General features: G+C 45.8%; 2 protein-coding genes across 6 annotated transcripts in view; both read left to right on the top strand.

Annotated features, from left to right (window-relative positions):
- runx1 (RUNX family transcription factor 1) overlaps positions 1–4,928 on the top strand; it is a 64,667-nt gene extending 59,739 nt beyond the window's left edge. For 3 of the 5 annotated variants that reach the window (XM_042323817.1, XM_042323820.1, XM_042323816.1), the window contains 2 exons: positions 3,764–3,910; positions 4,028–4,927. In XM_042323817.1, coding sequence (XP_042179751.1) covers positions 3,764–3,910; positions 4,028–4,536 — 656 coding nt within the window. In that variant the 3' untranslated portion in view covers positions 4,537–4,927. Of the gene's footprint in view, positions 1–3,763; positions 3,911–4,027 lie in introns of all 5 variants that reach the window. The other 2 variants (XM_042323819.1, XM_042323818.1) reach the window with 2 other exon arrangements.
- Positions 4,929–8,587: 3,659 nt separating this feature from the next.
- Positions 8,588–12,550, top strand: LOC112267669 (DNA replication fork stabilization factor DONSON). Its single transcript, XM_042323815.1, has 8 exons — positions 8,588–9,139; positions 9,425–9,505; positions 9,740–9,940; positions 10,088–10,266; positions 10,392–10,570; positions 10,857–11,272; positions 11,436–11,639; positions 11,880–12,550. Exons 1-8 carry the CDS (start codon positions 8,720–8,722, stop codon positions 12,015–12,017), a joined length of 1,818 nt encoding a protein of 605 aa, XP_042179749.1. The 5' UTR covers positions 8,588–8,719; the 3' UTR covers positions 12,018–12,550.
- The last annotated feature ends 5,036 nt before the right edge of the window (positions 12,551–17,586 follow it).

The following is a 17,586-nucleotide window of genomic DNA, read 5'->3' as shown; positions in this document are numbered from 1 at the left end:
TCCCTCTTTCTCTCTCTTTCCCTCCCTCCCTCCCTCTTTCTCTCTCTCTTTCCCTCCTACTTCTCTTTTCATATCTGTGAAAATCTGAGGCAGCTGGGGCCATGGGCTGGGTGTATGTGTGTGTCAGAGGCAGCTGTGTGTGTGTGTGTGTGTGTGTTTGCGTGCGTGCGTGCGTGTGTGTAGGAGTGTGTTCTCTCCATCCAGTGTGTGCCAGCTGAGGCCACCTGACCGATTCCATTCGTCCCATCTGTCCAAATGTAATCTTGGACACCCAGAAATAAAACACTTGCGTCAGATGCTCTAATTAAGTTCTGGGGGGGATACGTGTTAGAAAATGAACTAACGAGACTAGAGAAGTCTCCACCCCCAAGACAGAAACTCTCAGTCACCTTCGGGCGTATCAGCCAAATGTTCCCTCCCATTCCAAAATGACATTGGAAAGAAGTGAGCACCTGCGAAATCGGGATTTGTCCAAATGATCAGTCTGTTGGCAGATGCTACTACCTGTTATGTTACGAGCATCTGTCCACGAGAGATTAGTCCAAATGGGATGCTCTCGGTATCCTTGTAAAACTATAGAACAAGAGACGGTGATAGAGAGCCAGAGAGAGAGTAAAATCATTATTCATTTTTCAGTCTGTGTGTGTGTGTGTGTGTGTGTGTGTGTGTGTGTGTGTGTGTGTGTGTGTGTGTGTGTGTGTGTGTGTGTGTGTGTGTGTGTGTGTGTGTGTGTGTGTGTGTGTGTGTGTGTGTGTGTGTGTAAAGCTTACCGTGTGCGTGTAGGCGAGTGACTATGCATATGTCTACATGTGTGTGGGAATGCAGTAAAAATGAATGAACCGCAGCAGCAGCAGCCCCGGATACACAGACCCGCCTCCAGCCACCCACCCAGCCATGTGTGACTCCTGCCCCAGATCAGAGCTCCGAAGCCTGGGGAGGGGAGCCAAGAAAGGAGGGGGTCTTGGCACTGGGCCTAGGCCTCAGTGTTTTGTTCTTGGGGGAGCTGGCTGCACTTAAAAAGGCCATTGACGTCTTGGCTGCTGTGTACAATTTGCTTCCCCTCTCTGTCTGCAGAGTATGTGGGACACACACACACACACACATACACATACACATACACACACACACACACACACATATACATACACACTCTTGTCTGCGAGTCTGCGGGCGATCACTGGCATTTATTGGACCACAGGGAAAAGAACCGGCTGCCTAAGAGCACACACACACACAACCCCCCTTCGTACACCCCCTCACTAGGCTAATCACTTCCTCTCCTCTCTGTCTCCATCTGACCATCTCTCTCCATCTTTCTCTTCTTTATTCCCTCTTCCTCTCTCCTCCACTCTTCCCACTCACTCCATCTCCCTCTTTATCTTTCTGTCCATCATCATGTCCTGGATCTTTTACTATTTACTCCTTCTCTCTTCTCTGCCTCCCAGCTCAGCCCAGGTGTAGTTAGTGATGGTGTAGTGAGTGAGTGGAGTAGTGAGTGAGTGGTGTAGTGAGTGATGGTCTAGTCTAGTGAGTGGTGATGTAGTGAGTGATCGTGTAGTGGTGTAGTGAGTGAAGGTGTAGTGAGTGATGGTGTGGTGAGTAAAGATGTAGTAAATGATGGTGTAGTGAGTGAAAGAGTAGTGAGTAAAGGTGAGGTGAGTGATGTAGTGAGTAAAGTTGTAGTGAGTAAAGGTGGGGTGAGTGATGTAGTGGGTAAAGGTGTATTGAGTGAAGTAGTGAGTGAATGTATAGTGAGTGATGTAGTGAGTAAAGGTGTAGTGAGTGAAGGTGTAATGAGTGATGTAGTGAGTGAAGGTGTAGTGAGTGAAAGTGTAGTGAGTAAAGGTGTAATGAGTGATGTAGTGGGTAAAGGTGTAATGAGTAACGGTGTAGTGAGTGGTGTAATGGGTAAAGGTGTAGTGGGTAAAAGTGTAGTGAGTGAAAGTGTAGTGAGTGATGTAGTGAAGGTGTGGTGAATGAAAGTGTAGTGAGTAAAGCTGAAGTAGTGAGTGAATGTATAGTGAGTGATGTAGTGAGTGAAGGTGTAATGAGTGATGTAGTGGGTAAAGATGTAGTGAGTGAAGGTGTAGTGGGTAAAAGTGTAGTGAGTGAAAGGTGTAATGAGTAAAAGTGTAGTGAGTGAAAGTGTAGTGAGTGATGTAGTGGGTAAAGGTGTAGTGGGTAAAGGTGTAGTGAGTAAAGATGTAGTGAGTGAAGGTGTAATGAGTGATGTAGTGGGTAAAGGTGTAGTGAGTTATGTAGTGAGTAAAGGTGTAGTGAGTAAAAGTGTAATGAGTAAAGCTGTAGTGAGTAAAGGTGTAGTGAGTGAAGGTGTAGTGAGTGAAGGTGTAATGAGTAAATGTGTAATGAGTAAAGGTGTAGTGAGTGAAAGAGTAGTGAGTGAATGTGTAGTGAGTAAAGCTGTAGTGAGTAAAGCTGTAGTGAATAAAGGTGTAATGAGTAAAGGTGTAGTGAGTGAAGGTGTATTGAGTGAAGGTGCATTGAGTGAAAGAGTAGTGAGTGAATGTCTAGTGAGTAAAACTGTAGTGAGTAAAGGTGTAGTGAGTGAAAGTGTTGTGAGTGAAGGTGTTGTGAGTGAAAGTGTAGTGAGTGAAAGTGGTGTGAGTGAAAGTGTAGTGAGTGAAAGTGTAGTGAGTGAAAGTGTAGTAGGTGAAGGTATTATGAGTGAAAGTGTAGTGAGTGAAGGTGTTGTGAGTGAAAGTGTAGTGAGTGAAGGTGTTGTGAGTGAAAGTGTAGTGAGTGAAAGGTGTAGTGAGTGAAAGTGTTGTGAGTGAAAGTGTAGTGAGTGAAAGTGTAGTGAGTGAAGGTGTTGTGAGTGAAAGTGTAGTGAGTGAAGGTGTTGTGAGTGAAAGTGTAGTGAGTGAAGGTGTTGTGAGTGAAAGTGTAGTGAGTGAAGGTGTAGTGAGTGAAAGAGTAGTGAGTGAATGTGTAGTGAGTAAAGCTGTAGTGAGTAAAGCTGTAGTGAATAAAGGTGTAATGAGTAAAGGTATAGTGAGTGAAGGTGTAGTGAGTGAAGGTGTATTGAGTGAAGGTGTAGTGAGTGAATGTGTAGTGAGTAAAACTGTAGTGAGTAAAGGTGTAGTGAGTGAAAGTGTTGTGAGTGAAGGTGTTGTGAGTGAAAGTGTAGTGAGTGAAGGTGTTGTGAGTGAAAGTGTAGTAAGTGAAAGTGTAGTGAGTGAAAGTGTAGTAGGTGAAGGTATTATGAGTGAAAGTGTAGTGAGTGAAGGTGTTGTGAGTGAAAGTGTAGTGAGTGAAAGGTGTAGTGAGTGAAGGTGTTGTGAGTGAAAGTGTAGTGAGTGAAGATATTGTGAGTGAAAGTGTAGTGAGTGAAGGTGTTGTGAGTGAAAGTGTAGTGAGTGAAAGTATAGTGAGTGAAGGTGTTGTGAGTGAAAGTGTAGTGAGTGAAAGTATTGAGAGTTTTACACACTCACATAAAACTACTTCCCTCACATCTCTCCTCAATCACATCCAGTATAGACATCTGTAATGTTTCAGTTTCTACCTGTCCAGCAGATGCTGGAGTGAAACAACCTCCGGCGTGTGTGTGTGTGTGTGTGTGTGTGTGTGTGTGTGTGTGTGTGTGTGTGTGTGTGTGTGTGTGTGTGTGTGTGTGTGTGTGTGTGCGTGTGTGTGTGTGTGCGTGTGCGTGTGTGTGTGTCTGTGGGGGTGGGATAGGCAGAATATATATTTCCATTCTAATGAAATGAATGAATAAAGTATCTGTTCTATTCTAATGTCTCAGACTCTAGGCAGATGCAGACATCTCCGTCGTGGTCCTATGAGCAGTCCTACCCCTACCTGGGTCAGATAACCACACCCACCGTCCACTCAACCACGCCCATCTCACCCAGCCGCTCCTCCCTCAGTGACCTGTCCAGCCGCCTCTCAGGTAATACACAAACACTCATTCACCCACTGCCGACTGCCCGTAGTGTTCTCTTACAGTCATCGGTCTCTCTCATTCACTTCCTGCTTCCACTCTAACCCCTGACCTCTCCCCCTACAGGCCCTGACCTCACAGCCTTCAGCGACCCCCGTATGTCCCTGGATCGCCCGTTCTCCTCCCTGACCTCGCTCCCTGACAGCCGCTACCCTGACCCGCGCATGCACTACCCTACTGGGGCCTTCACATACACCCCAACCCCTGTATCCAACGGCGCCATTGGACTGACCATGGCGACCACCCCTGCTGGGCGTTACCACACCTACCTCCCCCCGCCCTACCCCACAAACGCCCCCCAGGGCCAAAGTGGACCGTTCCAGGCCGGTTCCTCTCCCTATCACCTGTATTATAGCACGGCCGCTGGGTCCTACCAATTCTCCATGATGGCGGGGGGAGGCGGGGAGCGGTCTCCTCCGAGGATATTCCCTCCCTGCACCAACGCATCCACAGGCTCCTCCCTCCTGCACCCGTCTCTGCCAAATCAGAGTGAAGGGGTGGGGGTGGAAGCGGAGGGAAGTCACAGTAGCTCCCCTACCAATATGGTACCCGAGGCCGTATGGCGGCCATATTGAGCACGGCAGCGGGGTTGACAAATGATTGACGGACTTGCTGGCTAATTGGAGTGGAGAAGGGGCTTTCACGGAGCGTTCCTATTGGATCATTAGAATGATCAAGGAACAAATTGTGGAAGGAACAGAAACAGGGTGCCATTTTACACCGAGGAGCATGCAGCAGCACTGAACTGAAAATAATTCAGCTTTGTTTTATAAAAGGATTGTTTGCCATGGTTATGATTGTTGTCGGTATTATGAATTACTCGTGGCCAAAAATACAATGGGTGATTTTTATGTGTGCCACAGGCACTCCCCTCCTATCCCACCTCCCCTTGTACCTCCTCCCCCTCTCCTCCCTTATTCCACCTCCCCTTGTACCTCCTCCCCCTCTCCTCCCTTATCCCACCTCCCCTTGTACCTCCTCCCCCTCTCCTCCCTTATCCCACCCCCTTGTACCTCCTCCCCCTCTCCTCCCTTATTCCACCTCCCCTTGTACCTCCTCCCCCTCTCCTCCCTTATCCAACCTCCCCTTGTACCTCCTCCCCCTCTCCTCCCTTATCCCACCCCTCCTTGTACCTCCTCCCCCTCTCCTCCCTTATTCCACCTCCCCTTGTACCTCCTCCCCCTCTCCTCCCTTATCCAACCTCCCCTTGTACCTCCTCCCCCTCCCTCCCTTATCCCACCTCCCCTTGTACCTCCTCCCTTATCCCACCTCCCCTTGTACCTCCTCCCTTATCCCACCTCCCCTTGTACCTCCTCCCTTATCCCACCTCCCCTGTACCTCCTCCCTTATCCCACCTCCCCTTGTACCTCCTCCCCCTCTCCTCCCTTATCCCACCTCCCCTTGTACCTCCTCCCCCTCTCCTCCCTTATCCCACCTCCCCTTGTACCTCCTCCCCCTCTCCTCCCTTATCCCACCTCCCCTGTACCTCCTCCCTTATCCCACCTCCCCTTGTACCTCCTCCCCCTCCTCCCTTATCCCACCTCCCCTTGTACCTCCTCCCCCTCTCCTCCCTTATCCCACCTCCCCTGTACCTCCTCCCCCTCTCCTCCCTTATCCCACCTCCCCTGTACCTCCTCCCTTATCCCACCTCCCCTTGTAACTCCTCCCCCTCTCCTCCCTTATCCCACCTCCCCTTGTACCTCCTCCCTTATCCCACCTCCCCTTGTACCTCCTCCCCCTCTCCTCCCTTATCCCACCTCCCCTTGTACCTCCTCCCTTATCCCACTCTCCCCTTGTTCAAAATGGAGAGAGTGCTGTTAATGTAAATGATGGCCAGCCAAGATCTGTGTCTGTTCTGTCATGTTTGTATTGGTTTATGGCCGTGATATTGTCTGCACTGATCTACAATCAGCACTGTTATTCGAGTCACAATGGTTAAGGGTAGGAATTTACAGGGAATGCTGTACCCAGTTCAGTGCTTATGGACATTGTACTGTCACACCAAAGTGTAACAGGTCATTTGCTTTATGATTCCTTAATTTATTCTCTTACAATACATTTTTGGTTGTACGGTGTGTGTGTGTGTGTGTGTGTGTGTGTGTGTGTGTGTGTGTGTGTGTGTGTGTGTGTGTGTGTGTGTGTGTGTGTGTGTGTGTGTGTGTGTGTGTGTGAAAGGAACAGATAAGGCCTACATTGCCACATGGTTCACCTCATAGTTGTAAATAGTCTTTAAATGTAAATGACGACATTGTCCATGTTTGATGACAACATTGCCTCCCACACAGGTATGTCACAGCAACATCAAATATGCCTTTTCTCACATTTTGTTTTACTTTATGAATATAAATATTGTTGTAAAGAAAATAAAACCAGTCTTTTTGTATTTTCTCTAAATCTCTCTCTCCCACAATCTGTCTCAATCTCTCCCTTTCCCTCTCTCGTATTGGGCTGAAGGGAAAGGGACTTGTTGGCACTGGAATCTGTGCCAACATTCTCCCCCCTCCTAAGCACACACACACAGCCTTATGCTATTCCTGACCCAGGAACAATTTACACAGGCAACCAGACAAGCACTGGCCTGCCCTCTCTGCCACTCTACGTTTCCAGAAAGACAAACGCAACCTTCACTAAAATACACACTGATATGGGCGCGTAGACAGACACTCACAAAGACTTCTGAAATGTACTGTAAATACACACTGATATGGGTACCTTTTTTTTTCTCTCTCTCTCTCTCTCTCTCTCTCTCTCTCTCTCTCTCCCTCCCTCAGGGCTAAATAACCCACAGACACACACACAAACTGACACACAGATAGCTGAATAAAGGCGAACCTGTCCAGACAGTGGGTACACAGAGCGTGGCTGTTAGGTCTGTGTTGTAATCCTTCTCCAGGACTCAGGCCAAGGCCCATAAAACCACACAGTCTCCAGGAGAAGAGGGCAGTGGGGTGGGAGAGACACAGAAACACAGTCTATGATGCTATAATACACCACTATTCTCTGTCAGTCTATAGTATAGCCTATGATATTCTTTATCCAAAACCAAGGAGTTCATCTAGGTATTTATTATGTGTTCCAAGCAGGTTTCCAACTGATTAAAACCCATAACTCATGTGTTGCAACCTACCTATAAACCAACTGAATCATCTACTTTCACATATAACAAAGAATCCACAGAGAAATAGGTCTATTCCTCATAACTTGGTTAGGGGAACCTTATCATAAATCAACATTCAATGCGAAGGCGTTGTGAATAGCGTCTCGTAATGAGGCCCACATACTTTGTGGTGGTCTTATGAGAAACAGGCCAAACTTGATCTACGTATGGCTACCATGTCACGTTGATCTTCCTTTGAGGAAGTGTAGATCGGTGATTAAATTCCAGTCCCAACTTTATCATCAGGGACGCATACTTTCCGTTGCTTTGTTTGAAGTTTCACCAGGGGTGTATTCAATCAGCCGATTCTGTGGCAAACAGTTTATTAAACGGAAGCAACTGAAATATATTTTCTAAACGTTTTGAAACTGTTTAGACTAATGATTACACCCCTGGTTTGTTTGACAATGCTCGCACATGTCCAGGTCAGTGAAAAAGACCTGTATACAATTACAGGTGCACTAAACCCTCAAACCCGCCTTATTATAGTCCGTGTTGATATAGGGTAGTTTTTCCAATAGGCGTAGCCTACAAGCCAGAGGTACTGTTGAGGGGAACAGGAGAACACCCACCGCCATCGGGAACGTGGGGAACGAATTAAACTAGTTTATCCCCGTTGATATTGGCAGCCTATGAGCGTGACATACTCAATCACAAGGAATAGCCTGGAAAGTGTTAGCTTTGCTGTTAGTCATGGCAGGACCGAACACAGAAACAAACATATGTTGATGTCTGTGTGTTGAAGTTCAAGGCCCACGACAATCAATTACTCCTACTAACCTTGGGATACTTTTGAGACGGCAAAAGTACTGTCTTTCCACCCAAATGACAGCTCAAATAATCGATTGACAAATTCGCTAATCCTTGAAAACCGTTAGAATCACTGACGGACAGTTTCATTGAGTTCGGTTCAGCTATGAACGTGATTGATCACCAACAGTAATGATAAACGCTGAGAAATGATCGCTAACAGGAATTAACATACATACTATTAATCACTTTGACAAGAGGGAGAGAGGGAGGGAGAGAGAGAGGGAGAGAGGGAGAGAGAGAGAGAGAGGAGAGAGGGAGAGAGGAGAGAGAGAGAGAGGGAGAGAGGGGTCGAGGGGACCGCTGATTGTTGCTCGGACATAATGCAGATGAGAAAATCAAGAAATGAAAACGTATTGAAAATGACGTACACATTATATCTTATGGATATATATTTTGTAATAATTAATGAAGCATAACAAGATATAGGATATAACTTTAATGTCTGAAGAAACATAAATTATATTGATTTGTTTTCCAGGCAGATTTAGAGAATCAGTGGCTTTATGCGATTGCAAAATTTATCTTGCAGTTATAATTCTAGCCAGAAGATGACGCCAACGCATCTGAATTGTTGTTTGGCTCGAAGCGCGCCGGCGTAACTTGAAACTCCTCCCCTGAAATTTTAGCGGGACTCTGACGTTCCACTCACGTCGCGCGCTAAATTAGTTTTGTATTGAAGTAAATTCAAGGAACAACAACACAGAGGGGTATCGGACGCACACAACTATTTTAAACGGCTTTCTTCTTGTTGTTTTCGGACTAAACTTGTTTTACATTATCCTTACAAAATGTCACAACAAGCTGGTTACTCACCTAGTTTCAAAAGACCAGCTGAAATCCTGCGAATGCGGAGGAAGAGAGCCCACAGCGAGGGTGTCAGTTCTGGCGGCCGAGGCGCGATTGCCAGCCCGTGTGAGGGTGCCTCTATATCCGCTGTTCGACCATTCTCCCCAGGACCCCTGTTCGGCCAGGGTCGCTCTGGAGGGGGAGTGAAGCGGAGAAACCCATTTGCTAGCATCGAGAACACCTTCAGCAGCCCAGCGAATAAGAAAGTCTTTATTTACACTGATGACGACGCCGACTCGTCGGATTCTGTGAAGCCGGGCGGCTCTGCAGGAGTGGAGGGAGAGAAGTCACCAACAAGAACGCTGCCATTTAGTGAACGACTTCTCCGGGAAGAAGAACTAAGCAAAGACGTGCCTAGCAAGGTATGATAGTGGCACACATTAATACATTGTTTATCACGTTATTATTGTTGTTGTACAATCTAGCTTGCTACTGTACATAACGCTAGCAGACTTGTATTATTGTCCAGCAAACTACAGTAGCTAGCCAACTGACACATGACAGAGGTAACGTTAGTTAGCTAAATGCAGTGTTAGCCAGCTAACTACTGTGCACAGTTGACAAATAGCTTCATCTGTCAAAGCATCATGGTGACTTCACACCGCTGTTTTTGTTCTGATCTTTCCCTCATTTCTCTCTAACAACAGAAACCAACTTCTCTGTCTGAAGACGACTCACTGTTTGAAGATGAGGATTTGTTCCAGGAGGAGAGAACACCCATACTGAAGGTGAGTTATATTCATTTCTCTATTATCTTACTCCTTATGGACATGTCTCCAACTCCATTCTTGGAGAGCTACCAAAAGCCTGTTACAATCATAGCTATCTACATTATAGACAGGCTGTGGACTAGCTGGTGTGCAGGCTTTTATCCCATCCCATTCAACTATTCATGGCTACAGATTAATGTTAGGGGTTGTTTTGGTATTTTGTGAGTCAACATTTTATCTTGTGTGTGTCAGAGTCCCCAGGCTGGTGCAGTAACCTCCATAGCACCCCCTGCGTGTGTGGAGTACCCTGCAGACTGGAGCCTGAAGACACGTCTCCTTTTCACCTCCCTGCTCCCCTTCTCCTGGGCTGTACAGCCCAGAGCTACAGAGGAGGCCCAGGGTCTTACCCAGCACTGTAGAGGACAGTACACCACTATACCACAGAGTATACAGGTACTGTTATACATGTTATACACAGACAAACCAGTGGCAACCCCAAGGCAAAGGAGTACTGGTACCTGAGGAGCTTTACTAGCAACACAAATATATTGTACTCAGTCTCTCTCACACTCTGATACTCACTTCTCTGTGTTCCTCCAGGACCCTCGGACATCTGCTGAGCTACGATGTGGGTTCCAGCAGTGTCTGCAGTTCTGGCAGCACCCGTCCCTGTCCTGGCTCTCTCTGTTCCCCCGGATAGGAGCAGAGAGAAGCTTCACTGGCAAGAACGTCCCCTGGGCCCAGGACATGGCACTTAAACAGAGCCTCATGAGTGAATGGTGAGTGGGCATCAGAGGGGAGTGTGTGTGTATATTATTTCAAAAGCTTTAAATGATCTTAAACTCAACTCCTCTCTCCCCCCTCTCTCTCTCTCCCGCTCTCTCTCCCTCCCGCTCTCTCCCAGGTCAGTGAGCCTGTCTTCCCTTTACAGTCTATTGAAGGCCAGACTATGTCCATATTTCTATGTGTGTTCCTACCAGTTCACTGCTCTTTTCAGAGCCTCAGGACTGGCGGGGAACAGCAACATCACTGCACTACTCACCCCAACCACCAGGGGGCTCAGGGAGGCCATGAAGGCTGATGGTGAGCTACAAGATACAGTACATCCTTCAAGTTTATTATGTCATATGCACAGGATACACACATGGTGTTTACAGTCCAACGAAACGCTGACCTGCAGGTTCCCTCTTGATAATGTGACAACAGTAAGAAGTAAACAGTAAATCTAATAGAATAAACATTTAGCATTGGTATAAATACAGGAAGTCACTCAACAATATATCATGTAGAAGTTTGTTATTAAACATTTATATATGGATATTCTAATCTTGACAGTAAAACATTTTCTGTCAAATACCTGTGGTTGTAGGTATTGAGTTCACACTCCCCCTGCTGGAAGAGAGGAGGAAGAGCAAGGAGCAGGGATCAACCGCACACAACCAGGAGACAGATGGAGAGGAGGAGGAGACACAGTCTGAAGCCAGTGACAAGGAAGATGATGATGATGACGATGGTGGGTTTTCCTGGCTGACAGAGATGGGAGTGCAGGATAAGATTAAGAAACCAGACAACATCTCCATCAAACTGCACAAAGAGCGCAACTCTGTGTGTTTAGACCACAAACCAGAGTCTGTAGTCTGTGTGTTGGGAACGCACACCTTCACTCTCATCAACTTCCTCATCAACTGTAAGAGCCTGGTGGCAGGGGCTGGATCACAGGCAGGCCTGCCCCCCACCCTACTGGCCCCTACAGCCTTCAGAGGAGCGACGCTACACTCACTCAAGGTGAGACACACACTGCTGCAGACTGAAACCGTCTAAGGAGCCTTACCTCCCACATTTCAATTTTTGAATGGAAATAACAAAAACTAGAAATGGAAAGTTTCAGAAGAAACGTTGCTGTGTCTAACAGAAATTACAAGCATGTTGCCTTGTGTATAATTGTCAGGCGCGTAGTGTCAACGTGAAGACCCAGGTGCGTGCTGGGTACCAGGATGTGTGCAGTCTAGAGGTGACGGGACCCATAATGCCTCATTCTCTCCACGCCCTGACCCGCATGCTTCGGCCTGCTCAGAGAGGAGGCTTCAGCACCGCACTCTACACACACGAACCCACCGCTGTCCTCAACACACACACCACCACCAGGGAACAGGTCAGTCACACACACACACACACAAACCCACCGCTGTCCTCAACACATACCACCACCATGGAACAGGTCAGTCACACACACACAGCTCAACTGTTATCCAAGTCACGACACCACTGTAACGGACTGGTATAAAGACTCATCATTTGATCTCCGCAATTCAAAGTTAAATCATAATAAAAAATCCTTTGTACTTGTTTGTATATATCCTTCTCTTCCTCCCTCCCTCTCTCCCTCTCCCAGGCTGAGCAGGCTATAGAGCTGGATGGATGTGGTCTTCATCCCAGCACCATTCAGCAGCTCCAGGAGCCCTCTACCTTGGGGAAGTCTCCCCTCAGACAGCTCCATTTGAACAACTACTCCTACACATGGAAGTCCTGAGAGGAACTCACCCTGTCTCTATCAGAATGCCCAGAGAGCACTGCTAGGCTATGTCCCAAATTGCACCCTTTTCTCTTTATAGTGGAATGCTTTTGACCGGAGCCCAATAAAGTAGAGCACTATATTGGAAATAGGGTGCCATTTGGGACACAACCTAGATGCCTTTAGTGGACCGTACCATTCCTACACTGCCGTATACTTACTGTCCATATCTGTCTGAATAGCCTGTCCACAAACTCCTGGTATGCTGGCAATTGTAGTTTTACTAACTCCCTGTCCCCTGGACAATAACCCAATGACATATGGGAAATGAAGTTTTTGTACATGTAAAATTCCTGGATTTGCCATAATGAGTTGGATTTGGCTAAAGACTTGCTGATGATTTTAGACCCTGCCCTAAGATGTTTTTGTTTTGAGCCATTTTTTTTATTCCTGTTTTAAGAGCTTCTATTTCAGCATAATTGTTTTATATTAATGATGTTATATCTCTGTACTGGTGACATTTTATTGGATTAAATTCATTTGTCACATGATTTTTCTGCTTGACTTATTTTTTTCCCCCATGACTTATAAACTGAATGTCGAAGTCTAAACCTTGAAAGGTTTTGATTTCCTTCTTTTTTCCCCCTAATTTGCTCATGAGGAGAATAGTCAGTCACAGTGTGGTGTCTTGGTAGTAGAACCACTGTGCACTGACTCTCCTCCAGCTAGAGTTTCATGTTCCGTTAACGGGAAGCCGACCTGGGCTGCATCCAGGAGAACACAACGTTCTGAAAGCTGCAGATAGAAATGGATTGTATAGAGCTGACCTGATTCCCTTCTACGTGTCATGCGAGAGCATGTCTATTTTATACTGAACAAAAATATGAATGCAACTATTTCAAAGATTTGACTGAGTTACAGTTGATCTAAGGAAATCGGTCAGTTGAAATAAATTCATTAGGCCCTAATCTATGGATTTCACATGACTGGGAATATCTGGGTCTGTTGGTCACAGATCCCTTAAAGGTAGGGGCGTGGATCAGGAAACCAGTCAGTATCTGTGACCACCATTTACCTCATGAAGCGCGACACATCGTTTCATAGAGTTGATCAGGCTGTTGATTGTGCCCTGTGGAATGTTGTCCCACTCTTCAGAGGCTGTGCGAAGTTTCTGCATATTGGTGGGAACTGGAACACGCTGTCGTACACGTCGATCCAGAGCATATGCTCAAACAGTGACATGTCTGGTCAGTGCAGGTCATGGAAGAACTGGGACCTTTTCAGCTTCCAGGAATTGTGTACATGTGGACATGGGGCTGTGCATTATCATGCCACGGTATCTCTGCATTCAAATTGCCATCGATAAAATGCAATTGTGTTTGTTGTTTCTGCCTGCCTGCCCATAACATAACCCCACTGCCACCATGGGGCACAGTGTTCACAACTTTGACATCAGCAAACCGCTCTGGTGGACATTACTGGAGTCAGCATGCCAATTGCATGCTCCCTCAAAACTTAAGACATCTGTGGCATTGTGTGGTGAAACAAAACTGCACATTTTATAGCCTTTTATTGTCCCCAGTACAAGGTGCACCTGTGTAATGATCATGAAGAAATTCTCACTAACAGGGATGTAAACAAATGTGTGCACAATATGAGGGAAATAAGCTTTTTGTGCATATGGAACATTTCTGGGATCTTTTATTTCAGTCTATGAAACATGGGACCAACACTTTACATGTTGCCTTTATATTTTTGTTCAGTGTACATAGTACGTTGCTATAAGAATGTTTTGCAAACGTTTGAGCCCACTGATCTGCATAGCTGCATCTTAATGAGTAAATAGGAGCATAGCTATAGATGAACTACACTCGTGAAATAGGTGTAAAAGTGAAATGGTGCAAATTGGCTACCTTTACGCACCAGATGTCCAAATTAACAGGATTGATAGAGGGGGTTTATGACAAAACACTGGACTGGATACTATCAATTTATGTTATAATAATCCAAAATTCAGTCTTGCCTTGTGTTCCTGTAAAGGTTATTATAGTTTTGTGGTTTTATATTCATTTTTTGTCTCGGTTTTCAGATCCACTTTACTAGTTTTTATTTAGTTTGTTTTCACAAAAACATTTCTACATAGTTTTAATATTTTTTTGTTTCAGTTTTAGTGTTAAGCTTTACTGTATGCTTCCCAGTCTAAACAGTTTGTGTGCATAATTTATGTCAAGCCAGGGTGAGCCTACACAAAACACAGTTTAAGTTTTTCTAAAATCCCCTATGAGAGAAATTAATGGTGGAAAAAGGATTAATTTTCCTGTTTTACCGCCAGGTTTTATGGGTATTATGACACCTCCACCATGGGGCTCTATCGGGTGGTTGGATTAATATAAATTAAATAATAGCTCATAATGTGAGTCCTGACACAGACATCTGCTTCTCACGGTTAAAAAAAAGAGGACATCCTCCTGCCAATGGCTGAAGTCTAACCCGTGTGCAGATCCATTTCTGGCGGTTCGTTGTTTATCTTGCCAAGATAACCAGTTATTCTGTAAGAGCACCCTTCACGGTGACTTGTTCTGTTGCCAAAGTTAATAATCGAGACGATCAAGCAGACTTTTTATTTTTAGGCTCGTGAGATCAGCGACATCCACCCCTGAACGGATTATTTTATCGATTTATTGATTGGCTATGAGTGGGATTTAGGCTACATTTCCAATATATTTTAAACACTTTTTTACCAGACCTAATACTCTTGTAATAACTTAATTTTTTTCTCTCCAGATGTATTCTATAAAAATAAAAATATTTGTAATTTTTGTAAAAAAAAATATTATAGGTGATCAAGGGATAGACATCTTGCAAGATGATTTTTTTAGGCTTCTTGGTGATTTTGACGTCAGTCCAAGCTGGTGAGTTTCTTGAGACCTAGGCTACTACTCTCTCATTCATGTAAAACTCATCAATAAGCATTCTCTATTTTCCAAAGGCTTGTGTCATTACTTGTTTAAAACTAGAGATCTCTGCTATACCTCTGCTCATTCTGTCATTATCATACAAAGGTATTGGAATCATCTATTCATCCCTCTCTCCTTCTCTCTCTCCCTCAAACTGTTTCCCATCCTTCATCCCTCTCTCACACGCTGTGTTCTCCATCTGTCCATCCATCCCCCCAGTGTCTGTGCCTACCTTCTCCCCCGTGTATGAGCTGAAGGTGGGGTACGGAGACAATGTCACCCTGCCCTGTAACTTTTCCTCCTACCTCGGCCAGGAGGATGAGGGGGAGGTCCGCTGGGAGGCCATGGGGCAGGAGGTGGCCTCTATGGAGGTTGGGAACATCCTTGGTGAGGCCAGATGGGACCACGGGGCCAAGTGGGTGGAGGTCAAAACGACACTGGGGTTCTCTTCCCGGGTGGAATTCCCCCAGCAGAGAGGATGAGAGATGGAGACTTCTCTATGACCATCCAGGAGACAGTGCTGAGCAATGAGGAGATGTTCAGACCATCTCTACGGTCTGGCTCAAGGTTCAGGGAAATCTGTTTTCAGGCTTTCCCATTCAGAGCCGCATTCTGTGGTTGGTGGAGTCGACCAGCGGCCATTTTGGGTGTACCATTTGGAATGTTTGATTATCTTAATTTATGCTTATCACATCCTCTCTCATCCCTCACTCTTTTCTACTACTCTCCATCCATTCTCTCTCTCAGAGCCCGACCCTCCACTCTCTGTCACGCTGTTCAAGGGAAGCCCGGTCACTCTGCCCTGTTACGGTGTCATCCCCAAGACCCAGCCCACCAGCCAGATCTACATCCAATGGCTGAAGGACAATGTGGAGATCATGACCCTTAACCCTGCACCAGACGACAAGGGACCTAAGGAAGAAGACCTCCGTCTCTCTCTCCCACCCAACAACCTGCTGGAGAATGGTGACCTGTCCTTGTTTATCTACAGGACGGAGCTCAAAGACCAGGGAGTCTATCGCTGCTTCTACAAGTCCAGGGGCTTCGAGGACCCTAAGAGTGGGATACCAGAGGGTGTCTCTCTCACCATCCTAGATCCATACACTGACCTATATAACTTAACAGGTAGGCCTACACACACTGACCTATATAACTTAACAGGTAGGCCTACACACACTGACCTATATAACTTAACAGGTATGCCTACACACACTGACCTATATAACTTAACAGGTAGGCCTACACACACTGACCTATATAACTTAACAGGTAGGCCTACACACCTACACACACTGACCTATATAACTGGTAGGCCTATACCTAATAATTAACAGGTAGGCCTACACACACTGACCTATATAACTTAACAGGTAGGCCTACACACACTACCTATATAATTAACAGGTAGGCCTACACACACTGACCTATATAACTTAACAGGTAGGCCTTCACACACTGACCTATATAATTTAACATGTAGGCCTACACACACTGACCTATATAAACTTAACAGGTAGGCCTACACACTGACCTATATAACTTAACAGGTTGGCCTACACACACTGACCTATATAATTTAACAGGTAGGCCTACACACACTGACCTATATAACTTAACAGGTAGGCCTTCACACACTGACCTATATAACTTAACAGGTAGGCCTTCACACACTGACCTATATAATTTAACAGGTAGGCCTTCACACACTGACCTATATAACTTAACAGGTAGGCCTTCACACACTGACCTATATAACTTAACAGGTAGGCCTACACACACTGACCTATATAACTTAACAGGTAGGCCTTCACACACTGACCTATATAACTTAACAGGTAGGCCTTCACACACTGACCTATATAACTTAACAGGTAGGCCTTCACACACTGACCTATATAACTTAACAGGTAGGTTTTTATACATTTTTACAAATATATAAAAAAACAGAAATAGCTTATTTACATAAGTATTCAGACCCTTCGTGATGAGACTCGAAATTGAGCTCAGGTGCATCCTGTTTCCATTGATCATCCTTAAGATGTTTCTACAACTTGATTAGAGTCCATCTGTGTTAAATTCAATTGATTTGACATGATTTGGAAAGGCACACACCTGTCTATAAGGTCCCACAGTTGACAGTGCATGTCAGAGCAAAAACCAAGCCATGAGGTCAAAGGAGTTGTCCGTAGAGCTCTGAAAACGGATTGTGTCGAGGCACATTTCTGGAGAAGGGTACCAACAAATGTCTGCAGCATTGAAGGTCCCCAAAAACACAGTGGCCTCCATCATTCTTAAACGTAAGAAGTTTGGAACCACTAAGGCTCTTCCTAGAGCTGACCTCATGACCAAACTGAGCAATCGGGGGAGGACGGCCTTGGTCAGGGAGGTGACCAAGAACCCGATGCTCACTCTGAGAGAGCTCCAGAGTTCCTCTGTGGAGATGGGAGAACCACCAGGAAGTACAACCATCTCTGCAGCATTCCACCATTCAGGCCTTTATGTTAGTGTCCAGACCGAAGCCACTCCTCAGCAAAAGGCACCTGACAGCTCACTTCGAGTTTGCCAAAGACACCTAAAGGACTCTCAGACCATGAGAAACAAGATTCTCTGGTCTGATGAAACCAAGATTG

Source organism: Oncorhynchus tshawytscha, linkage group LG07 (assembly GCF_018296145.1).
Source record: "Oncorhynchus tshawytscha isolate Ot180627B linkage group LG07, Otsh_v2.0, whole genome shotgun sequence".
In the NCBI taxonomy this organism is placed as follows: Eukaryota; Metazoa; Chordata; class Actinopteri; order Salmoniformes; family Salmonidae; genus Oncorhynchus; species Oncorhynchus tshawytscha.
This window is presented reverse-complemented; position numbering and strand designations above follow the sequence as displayed.